This window comes from Rhagoletis zephyria, unplaced genomic scaffold (genome assembly GCF_001687245.7).
Source record: "Rhagoletis zephyria isolate East Lansing unplaced genomic scaffold, Rhagoletis_zephyria_1.1 Rzeph_scaffold_00001, whole genome shotgun sequence".
Classification (NCBI taxonomy): domain Eukaryota; kingdom Metazoa; phylum Arthropoda; class Insecta; order Diptera; family Tephritidae; genus Rhagoletis; species Rhagoletis zephyria.
Window position 1 is genome coordinate 1,753,198 of NW_016157085.1, and position 12,118 is coordinate 1,765,315.

At 36.4% G+C, this 12,118-nt stretch overlaps 1 protein-coding gene across 1 annotated transcript; it reads left to right on the forward strand.

The window, feature by feature from the left end:
• The first annotated feature begins 1,465 nt into the window (after positions 1–1,465).
• On the forward strand, positions 1,466–4,371 carry mlt (tubulin folding cofactor E like protein mlt). The gene has a single exon (XM_017611811.1). It carries the CDS (start codon positions 2,377–2,379, stop codon positions 4,042–4,044), a length of 1,668 nt encoding a protein of 555 aa, XP_017467300.1. The 5' UTR covers positions 1,466–2,376; the 3' UTR covers positions 4,045–4,371.
• Positions 4,372–12,118: the final 7,747 nt, after the last annotated feature.

Below are 12,118 nucleotides of genomic sequence, written 5' to 3' on the forward strand. Positions count from 1 at the left end.
AACCTCCGAGTGTATTTCTGCCATGAAAAACAGCTTCTCATAAAAATACAATCGCCGTTCGGAGTCGGCGTAAAACTGTAGGTCCCTCCGCTTTGTGTGACAACATCAAGGCGCACGCCACAAGTCGGAGGAGAAGCTCGGCCAAACACTAACATATGTGTAAGCGCCAATCTAAAAAAAAGAATAAAAATATATTTGTAATATCATTAAATTTTAGGATTTCCTTGCCTACCAAGATGATTTATAATACCCATTTACTTAATAAACTTTCCAATGGTCCTCTCGTTTCTTCCAAAAAATCTTGCTGTTCCATGGGGCAAAATATTTTTAATGTTGCTTAAAACCCTGCATAAGTGCATGTTTTTGCCTATTACTTCTTTTTAGCTCACACATTTCATAATGAGTACGTTCCACGTGCTTGGCGATTAGCATGGTTTTTACAGGAAGCTATTCCCAGTCGCCATCTTCCATAAGGTTTATTAATGGCTAAAAAAGGTTTTCCTGTAAATCCTGCAAATCGCGAATCACCTGGAACAGGGCTAATATTTTAGTTTTAAGCAACCATCTGATTTTCACGGCAGCTATCTCCCCTGAAAAGGGTCGAAGAGCAGAGAAGGTGCATATTTTGCCTTACAGGGGTGTGAAATTTTAAGGAACTAACACAGAGTTTTCTCACCGGTTTGCCTTTGTTTTAAAATCGAACAGGAAAAGAGAAAGCGGCAATGAAAATGCAAATTTTTTTCGTAGAATTAAAATAACTCTAAGGAAATATTTCCATTAGACACCTTGCTTTAACCGGCTTCAAAAAAAAAATGAGGAGGTTATCAATTCGTCGGAATATTATTCTATTTTTGTATGTATGTTACCTCATAACTTTGGACCAGGTTACCAATTTCTATACTTCTTTTTTAAAGGAAAGAGAGAGATAGTTTTTTGCATACTCGGATCTTACCGAATGATTGATCCGAAGAAAATGTATGTAGCTGTTTTTCAAAACCGTTATCGTCTTTGTGTAACCATAGCTACATATCTCTTTGACTGTTGAAATGCAGGGTTCAAAAAAAGATTAATTCAAAGAAAAATGAATCATAAATAGACATAAGCAAAAAAAATGTTGATAAGAAAACGAATTAAGGATACCTCTATGTAGTTTTGCGGTAAATTTTCATAATTTTATGTTTTTTATAACAATACGGTCGTGTACTAACCACTAACTACAATGCTTATCGCGCTCTCACGCTCTCTCTCTCTCCCTATCTCCCTGTCTCCCTGTCATTCTGCCAACAAATTGTTCTTTGTTTTGACACTAGCACTGCGCAGCTGATTTTCTGAAAATCCCACAACCTCGGTGGTGGTTGTGGCGGCGCCCCTGTTCTTTAATAACAAGCCAGTCAAACAACTAGCGACCTACACAAAAAGCCAGAATACAGACAATTTACTGGTTCTCCCGTCTGTTTCTCCGTTTAGGTGAGCAAACGCCAGCACGAAGCGCTCAACGAGTAGCGCAAAACTGCAAATGACACAGGGTTGTGAGCGGTGTACAGTGGAAAATACTGTAGTACAATTACAAAAGCAACAACAACAAAACAATAAAAATAACGAATCAAAAAGCTACGGAAACAGAAAATAGCAGTGGCTGTTGTAGCAGCGCAGGCACCAAACAGTCAGTGAGCCAGTGAACCAGTGAAGGCAGCAGTGAGCAGCAATTTAGTCTACATTTGTTTTCTTTGTTCACAACTTTACAAAATTAAATTAGTGCGCAATAGAAATTAAAAATTTTTTGTTTAATTTTTCTATTGTTGATGAAAATTACATCACATAAAACTTGAACACTTTATTGGAGAAATGAAAAAGTCATAAAATCGAAATTCGTTACTAAACAAAACGCTGCTAAAGTCGAAAACAAATTCAAAGCAGAGGATATTAAAGAAAAGCAACAACAACCGCATACATACACAAAACGTGAAAAAGGGATTTGACTGCACATTTTCAAGTGAGACAACAAAAGCCATAACGAAAAATAATAAAACAAAAAACTTGCATATTAAACACCAACAAAGCGATTGCATTCGCCGTGCAGCGAGTGCCCCGAATGCAATTTGCTCATATGTACCAAAACTCAAGTGGCCACGATTCAAGCGTCGTCGTCGTCGTCGCCGCCATTGCCTTTGCTGGAGCGAGTGCATGCAGACGAGGAATATTTGGGAGGTATAGCCAGAGCATCAGCAGCAGCCAAAGTTGCAGCCGCTGGAACAGGAAGAGCGCTTGTAGTGTTAGTCATAGAGGTAGCTGTAGAACCTTAGATATCCGTTGTAGTAGCCTTTGTTGCACACCAAGCACAAGCACAAATACGGGTGAACGCCATCAGCCATCAGCATGCCATCACTACTGGAAGCATTGGAAAGAAAATATTTCACCGATTGTCAATTAGAGAATCTGAACGGCGACGACACAGCTGCTGAGGCAGAAAAGGGCCTTATATCCATCTACATACCGCGCTTGCCACCGCTACTCTGCGTGCCAGAGTTGTTGGTATTGAACGACTGTGACATTGACTGTGCGGGTGATTTCGAAGCCATAAAAGAGAAATGTCGCCGCGTACGTGAACTAGATTTGGCACAGAATAAGCTAAATGACTGGCAAGAGGTCTTCCATATACTCGAACACATGCCGCGAGTGGAGTTCCTCAATTTGAGCAAAAATCATTTGGTCGGTCCAATATGCAATCCCTCCACGTTGCCGACGAATAGTCTTAAAAGTATGGTGCTAAATGGTACTTACCTGGACTGGCCAAGCGTTGAAGTGTTGTTGGATAATTTGCCATTGTTAGAGGAATTACATTTGAGTTTGAATGACTACAAAGAAGTGCTCATTGATTCGATTGAGTTTGCCGAGCGTGAGGAAGATGTGGCTGGGGGAGAGGTGGTAAGCGTTGAGCATGCAGATGGCGAGGTTACCGAGCGCAACGAGCGTAACGACAACAAACAAAGTGATTCACACAATTTAACCGCCACAACAGCGGCAGCGGCAGCGTCAGCAGCCGGGACGACAGCAGCTGAGGCACCAGAAACAGAGAGAGAGATAGAAACAGAAACGCCAGCAACACCACCGCCAACACCAACTTCACCCACAGGCAGCTATACAGAATCGAAACGCAAGCGTATACGACCACATAGAAAGTTGAAAACGTTACACTTCACCGGCAATCCTGTGGAAAGTTGGCTCGAGATTTGCCGCTTGGGACGCGTTTTTCCCAGCCTCGAGAATTTGGTGCTCGCCGACTGTCCCATCAAAGCCATACAGGCCAATGTAGGCAATAGCGGGAATGGCAGCAGCACAACCGCCGCCGCCAACAACAACACCGACGAAGACTGCACAACCGCCTGCGAAGATGACGTCGAAATGTCCAACAAAGCTGAATGTCCGCACAAGCATTTTCACAATTTGCTCTTTCTCAATCTCAGCTACTCGAACATTAGCGCCTGGGACGATATCGATCAGATTGCGAAATTCCCGAAATTACGTAATTTACGCGTAAAGAATTGGCCGCTCTGGGAGCGACTCGAGTGTACCGAACACGAACGTCGCCAGCTGCTAATCGCACGTTTGCCGAATGTGTGCCTACTCAACGGTGGCGGCGTGATCAGCGCGGACGAACGCGAGGATGCAGAGCGCGCTTTTATACGCCACTACATGGACAAACCGGATTGGGAGCGACCCAAGCGCTATGATGAACTGGTAGCTAAACATGGCAAGCTGGATCCGTTAGTTAATATAAATCTTAAGCCTGATAAACGCCTAAAAGTATTCATTACATATAAGGATAAAACGGAAACACGTTTGCTCGATGTCTATTGCACGGTGGCCGATCTGAAGACGCGGTTAGAGAAGTTAATCGATTTGCCGGCGAACAAAATGCGTTTGTACTATGTAGATCAAGACTTTAAAGAATTCGGACCAGAACTAATGAAGTATCCAAATAAGCGTTTATATAGCTATAACATACAAGCGGGTGATGAAATCATAATCGATGAGAAAAAATAGGTATTTAAGTTTAATGAAAAGAAAAATTAAAAATTTTAATTAAAATAATTACAAAACGCGTTACGACTAAATGCATCAAAGATGCGATGCTTTTAATTATACTACATACATATGTACATATATGTATGTAGGTAGGACAATGTAAATATTTTATAAAGTTAGTAAACAAGAACTATATAGTTTATAATGTATCTATCTACCTTGTAAAAGAAAACAGCGCTATTTACGAAACAAACTACTGTGGTACACGAGCGTGCTATATGATTATGTGCATATGTATGAATTGTACGAGTATGTACGTAATAAATAAATAATAACAATAAAATATACATACAAAATAATACAATAACAAATACAAAGCTTTTGCTATGTTACTTCTATTTCTTTGTTTACGACTTACTTGTTGCTTCGCATAATTGACTAATGTGGGACTGGATTTCGCAAAACGTTTTAGCCACTAAGTCGATGTTAGTACGCATTAGCATGGATAGTTGCACAGTGGGACGTCGCCCTATAAGCTGCGGCAAAAAGTAGTAACCCCGTATATCGACGGCTGATTGGAAGATCGACCTATCGCGTAAGTCGGTTCGAAAACGCTCTCTGAGATAATACATCGGCAGCTGAGAAAGGGCGTTTTTCGACCAAATTCTGAAGGGCGTTCTTGAGCCATTTTCTCAAAAAGGGCTTTTTCGAACCGGCTGCCGTCAATATTAAAAGTGGAAAATGACAAAGGTCCACGTACCGACACGCCCACAGCTCTTGGGGCTGGATATGGTAAATGTTATCATATTTTAATGAAATCCGGAGAAAATTTTAAATCTGTTAATACTTACGTCAACCAACTGTAAAGATATTGGTGCAAATATTAAAAAGTTATACTTTAATTAAATTTTGTGTACCCTGGTCGTTTGCTCCAAAGTTTTTTTTAATTTGAAAGATAATGAAGATTGCCTATATATCCGGACTATTAGAAATTATCATTAGTTTCAACTACTTGCGTCAAAATCAAAGTTTTTCCTTACAAATTTATTTTTTACAATAGGGGTATTCATTTAACGTCACAAACTGACGACAAACGCGATAAAATTATAAATTCCACGTTTTTGGCAGTTTATCACATTACATGAATACCCCTATTGCATTTTCCTTAAGCTCGCCGATGACTGCAAATATGGATTTTTATCAAAAGCTTTTATTGATTGTGCCATTGTGTGTCGTAGCATCGTTGGTGCGCAGCGGAGTGAAGCTCTCGATCGCTAACTAAGTGTGCTATGCTAATCGTGCATATATGTAAGTATTTACGTACAATAGCAAGGCAAACTGGGTCTTCTTTGCATTCGGTTGTGGGTGCACGCCAACTTGTTTAAATACGCTTCCTATATATGTCAATAATGATTTGCTGCTGGCAGATTAATTGTGCGTTGCGAGAACAAGTACATCTTTCTGACTGACTGGTGAATTATGTATGTAGTATTTCAAGTAGTTTTCAAGTCAATGCTTAAACGGTGTTCGCATGAGGTGATTTTCCAGACAAGTTTAGAAGCGATTAGTTGAATCAATAGTTGGCTGCTCCCAACTTCATTGGAAGCGATTAGTTGAAAGGCCGTTCACACTAGGAGATTGTTGCTTTCAACTAAATGTTGCCTGTAAAATCGCCTCATGTGAACACCGTATTAGTACCACACAAGGCGAATTCATGCAAAGTTGTGTTGCTAGAAAAACTGATTTCTCTCGCCTCGGTACAAAAGTTTCAGAACTCTTATAAGTGAGTGAGAAAGTGAGAGGTTGGAATTTTCTTTCCCTCTTCTTTCTTAAGCGAAGAATAGCTGAAATTTTGATATTTGTGTACAGAAAGCAGAAACAAAATGCATATAAGTTTTTGATTTTTTACTACCTCTATCACCTTGCATGAATTCGCCTTGGTACCACCCGGCAGGGAAAGCTACTATTTATTTGTGAACACCAAGACTAAAGCATAGTTTCATCTAAAAGTCACCAAGTTGAGACTATAGATTAGTATTTTTGTGACTTTAGACGATTTTGGTAAGCAGTTTATCTTCCTCAAAACCGTTATTCACCACGAGAAAACTGTATTAAGGGCGTGTGTGAATCGGTAACAAAGTTCTATGGGGAAAGCTGTTGAATAATACTTTTACTATGGTGAGACAGTTTTGCCAATCTGCTGTGTGAAATGAAATATTTTTTGACAGCAGTAAATTTTTGATAACCGCAGATTTATGCGGAATAAAATATTACAAATTGAAGTGAAATTAATATTTTAAGAAAACATCTACCATCGTAAATTTTCTATGCATTTGTCAAAAATTTCATTAGCCTCATGAGCTACTGAAATTTTATTCACCTCATAGTTGTCAAAAATTTACTCGCCGCGAACTTTGTTGCCGATTCACACACGCTCTAAGCTTAAAATCCAGCTGGCAAGAAAAATCACAAGAAATATTTTTAATTATTTTTGTTGCGTGAAAAAACAGCTTGCTTCTTAAAAAAATCCAAAAAGCCAAATCACATTGAACAGGTAGTATCAGTAGAGCAGCTGATTTGATTTTTTTTTTTCAAATAATTTGGTCTCGAAAATGTCAAATATTATTAATTAATTAAATGTGAAACCATTTTCCATGCAAAACAAGGGATTGAATAGCAGCTTTTGGAACGTCCCCTCAATGAGGCGCAACCGCGCATAACTGGGCGTTGCTAAGGATGGATCAATGTTTCGAGAAGCAAACAAATTTACTAACAAAGAAAGTTGCAACAATTTTTATTTTTTTCCAATTTCAATTTTTTTGTTTTATTTTTTATTTTTTGTATTTCACATGACACTTTGAATTAGAAGAAAAAAAATCAGATTTGACACTTTCGATACCAGAAGAAACAACAAAATACAAGCAAAAGTTGTGTTTGCTGCTACCTGTTTGATATGTCTTGACACGAGGCAAACTGATTTAAGAAATTTTGATAGAAGAAAATTTCTTTTCCATTTCTTGTGCGTCATTTTACGAGATTTTCGTTTTTCAAGCAAACAGAACAAGTTCGCCGTACACCCCCAAGTCACACAATCAGTTTTGCCTCGCAATTTCCTAACACACATTGCTTATTGTCAAAAATCATCAAAATGTAATGTAGCCTGCATTCAATTTGAGAAGCAATTTCATTATCACATGTCGTCTTCAAGAAAGCAATGTAATTAACTAGCTTCTGAAGACCATTTTCCATTTTTAAATCCATTGTATTTTTTTATTTTCACAAAATGCGGATGCCAATGCTCAACAATTGACCAAAATTTAAACTCAATGGAATGCGAAAAATTTAAAGCAACCCTGCAAAGCATTTTTTCAGAGTATTCTGAATTGTAGAGAAATTTTAAAAAATTCGTAGAGATCTCATACGATTTTTGCCGAATTTCCTAAAATAAAATAAACTGGGCACTCTTCGATTTTTTACAAAATTTCGGAAGAAAATCGGCAAAACAATGAAAATAATGCTGCTGTGTGAAGAATTTTTTGTAGAAATTTTCATTTCTTCACCGATTTTCTTAAAAGAATCAAAGTGTGGACAGCTTATTTCATTTTAGAAAATTCGACAAAAAATCGGATGAGATCTTTACGAATTCCTTAAAATTTCTCTACAATTCAGAATACTCTAAAAAAATGGTTTGCAGGGAAGTTACCCATTCAGGAGTGTGTTAGTGAAAAAGTGGGATTATTGAAAATTGAAAGGGGAAAATTGAATGTTTAATGGAATTGAATGTGTAATTACCTGGGAATTGGGCGTACTTTTAGACCGATTTCAAAAGTCTTCAACATGTAGCTTTTTTATACCAAGCGCAAAAATTCTAAAAAGTTTGGTAGAAGATGATAAATTGGTTACCAAGGTATACACACATGGTCATAATTGGGCATTGCCACGCCCATTTATAAAAAATATCGATTTTGAGTGAATTAGCTTCGACAATTGGCATCCCTCTTCTTTGTTGAACCAAAGTCAACCACTTTACAAAATGGGTGTATATTAGTGAAGCGGTTACAGAGATACACATTCTCCAATAATGTATAAGGATCTTTTTTCGCAAAGACTTTTAGTGAATTGGCTTCAATAATTTCTAAAATATCACAGTTTATGTATTTCTGCAAACTAGGGATGGGTAGTGGGGGGTTGAAACTCGATTTTTTCCGAATTTCGAACATTGCCCAACCATTCGATTATTCGATTCGAAATTTGGTGGTGCAAATTCGATTTAATTCGAATTTTTTCGAATTTTCCAACAATTTTTTGAAGTGAAACCTCTTAATCGAGTTCGGAGATGTTTGCGTTAAATATTAACACCATGTTATAAAATCTGTATCGTTCGTTCGATTTTCATAAAGGAGGTAGGTGTCAAATGAAGGGGGTTGCCCAGTAGATGTGTAATATGGTTTTAGCTTTGTGCCATATGAATGTATGTAAGAAAATCAAAATCAAATTATTTAATAAGTTAAATAAATTACCCCAATATGGGTATCAATCGAAATGATTTTGAATAAACTTTATTTTTGAATTGCATTTAAGAGGGGTGCCACCTGTTTGAAAAGTCTAATTTAGTTAAAGAAGTGTTATGCTTAAAATACTATGCAACAATTACAATATTTTTGAGGTGCTTGAAGAGAGTGGTCACCTGTTTAAAAAGTTAAACTCAAATTACACCGTAGTCCACCAAACCCAGCCCAAACCAGCCCGGACTTTGTTAACATTTTCTGAAAGTATACCCATCCAGTAGTAAAACACTCGGTGGATTTGCGAAAGTTAGCTCGTATTTTTATTTCATGGCCTACTAAATTTTCATGTCTCGGCCTAAGTAGTTTTCAAAAACAATGTTAAAATAAATGTCTGAGCGAAATTAAAGGTTAAGACATAGATATATAATAAAATTTCATGGGAAATATTTTCGTAGAACATTTTAACTTATTAGCTCCCGCCTAGAAGGGTAATTTTGATCCTTACTTCAATAAATCCCGCAAAAAGAAAATTCGGAAGGTCGTTAGAGGATTGGTGTACTCTAGAAAATTATTCTCCGGAAAATTTTACTAGGGGTCTTCTCAAGCAAAAGCTTCGTGCTAGCAACGTAAAAGCCTCTACAAATTTAAAATAAAGAATCAACAAAAAAAGTACTTTTTGCAATTTTTTTTTTTAATTTAAGAATAACAGTTCCTTCTTGACACAGATTTTTTGTCTCGATGCATCAGATCGATAAACATGTATTCTTTACTTGCATCCCTAAAATGTGAGATTATTTTATAATTACAGATTAACAAGGGACGAATTTTATATGGCTAATCTCTTGTTCTAATTACAGATTAGGGTGTTAATCTCGAAAATGAGGATAACCTACTTACATATATGTGAACCTAGTATAAGACAAATGGAGTGCCACACACAGTGATGGCAAATTTAGTCAGAAACAAGAAAGTTGAAGAGTTGATGTAAGAGTTGAAATAAATATGAAATTCGATTCTTTCTAGAAAAATTCGATTTATCCGAATTTTAGCAACTCAAAGTTCGATTTCGAAAATTCGCCATTTTGGAGCTAAAATTCGATTAAAATGCGAATATCGAAGCTTCGAATATCGAATTTACCCATCCCTACTGCAAACTATCTCAATTCGTTTAGGCTTTAGGTTCGGGTATAAAAATTATAGTTCAAGACTTTACTGCTGGGTTACTACTCTTTATAGTAGGTACTTCCACAGGTAAGTGCACTGATATGTAAAAGCAAAACGCGCGGAATCACTTAAAATCAGTTAAGTTTTTATCAAGTCAACATATGAAATTAATTTTTATTAGTTTAAAAGTTTACTAATATCTAGTCAAATGCCGAGACTCATACTGAAATGACAAAAAAGGGTGTGTCATTAAAAAATTAAACGAACGTACTGGCCATTTTTATTGACATATTTTTTATTGTCAAACTTTCTTATTAAAATTTGTGTCATTTAATGTCCAGTGGTAACCGGACATTACCCTGCAGCAAGTTGCGTTGTACCTTTGAGTTGAATGCAAATCGTTCGGTCATAAAATCATAAGTCTGTGGAATTATTCCTATTTTAGTTATAATTTTCGAGTGTCTAATTACATGTTTTTTGTTAGATTGCTTACATCTTTCTCACATAATTGATAGAAGTAAGTGGGAATTAGCAAGTCTCAGTGAAATTATAAATACAATTTGGGAAAAAAACAAAGCTTGAAATTCGCAAGCAAATAATTAGCAATTATTACTTATCTTAAGTGTTTATGAAGAAAAAAATGGACAGAAGCTGCCAAACCAGAACAGAAGATGCAAAATGGGTTGCCATCTAGTGGATTAGAGTTTTCGAACTAGCTGCCGAGATGGCTCGATCTTGCACTCAGGTGTCGATATCTTATTGATTTTTGTAACGTTTCCATATCTTTTTAATCAGAGAAAATCGGCTTGACTACTTGAAACGGTCTCGTATTTCGAGACGGCGAATGATTTTCACTCGGCTGTCGGTTATCTTCAAATCTCCGAAGACTTTTGGCAAAAAAAAAATTGCAGCATTGACAGTTCAACATTGCTGAAGTGGTAGATTTGCGATAGGAACGGTGGACCTGAAATAAAAGGCGTTCACTCGTTTGTTGTTTTCCGCCAGCGGACAAATATTGCCGAGGTTTGCTCATTGTGATTTTCAGTAATTTTTAAAACCAACCGAAACGAGCCTTTTCTTCACTAACCATCAAATTATAGGATATAAAATGAGAAGTCTAAATGCTTACGGAAAATTAGATGCATGCTGGTATTACTGGCCAAGACTAGGTTGTGCGTTATTCTGACGTCTCTTCGTTTTCAAGGTACAGTCAGCATTCCGTCTCCGTAGCCAAGTCAGTCCAGATGGGAGCGAAGATAATTACGACAAGTTATGCATTGGCTGTATTTAAAAGCATTACCGATTTACCCAGCTGGCGTTACACAAATAAGGACGCGACCTTTTAACAAGTTTATTTAAAAATATAGCTCTCTTTTTAACAAAACCCATGTGAGTGAAAAGTTCAGACTTGGGCAAGATTTATAAAATCGATGAATTTCAACAAATGTTCATCACAACATCTAACTTTTTATTCAGATCTAAAAGAAAAATTGTAGGTATACAAATTTGTAGCCCATTAAATTTAAGTATAACAAAGTGCAAGTTTTAAGTAACTAGGACTCACCGTTGATTTTTGGTATTTTTTTTTTTTGCTGACGGTGTTATGGCTCTTCCTTCATATAAAAAAATGTCGAACAAACATACTTTGTATGGAAGAAATTTCTAATGGGACATAAAACTATATACCACAATGTTTTTCAGAAAAATCAGACTAAAACGCTTGAAATCTTGATGGATTTTTGTCGAATTTTCCTATTTTTTGTGCATAGTTCGAAATTGGAAGTTACATGGTTTTTTAGATAGTGAGCCATACTTTTATAAAAAAAAATTATACATTAAATAAATGAAAGAAAAATAGCAAAAAGTTGTTCAAATGTTGCGACCCTATTTGTTTACCCGTCCCTGTATTTGATCTCCAATTAATACAAATACGAGCCTACGAGAGAAGGAATTGATGCATGAACCTGTTGAGAATCGCAGACGTATTCTTAATCTTCAATCAATTTTCTTATGTATGAAGCAAACCTTTGTAAAATTGGTTTCAACATCTTTTTTTGTGAGTTCAAAAAAAAGGAGCTGAGTAAGTTCATGAATGTGTTCACACCTTGGCAGCGTGCAAAACTTTTTTATGCTTTGTAATAAAAATCATAATTTAACCATTAAAATTACATTTTTTTCTGATAAAATTTAAACGTTATTTTATGCCTTTTATTTTTTCGATCATAAGTTTTGATTTTTATTCTTTCGATCTTATTATAACAGTTATGTAAGAAAACATAAACATCCAAGTTTAACGATTATGTATTCTTGATCGGAAAAAAATAAAAAAGTAACGATTTTACAATGATCTGAAAATAAAAATTTTGATATTTAACGTTTATTTTCGGTCCCTGAGATCAACACAATGACGATCAGAAATA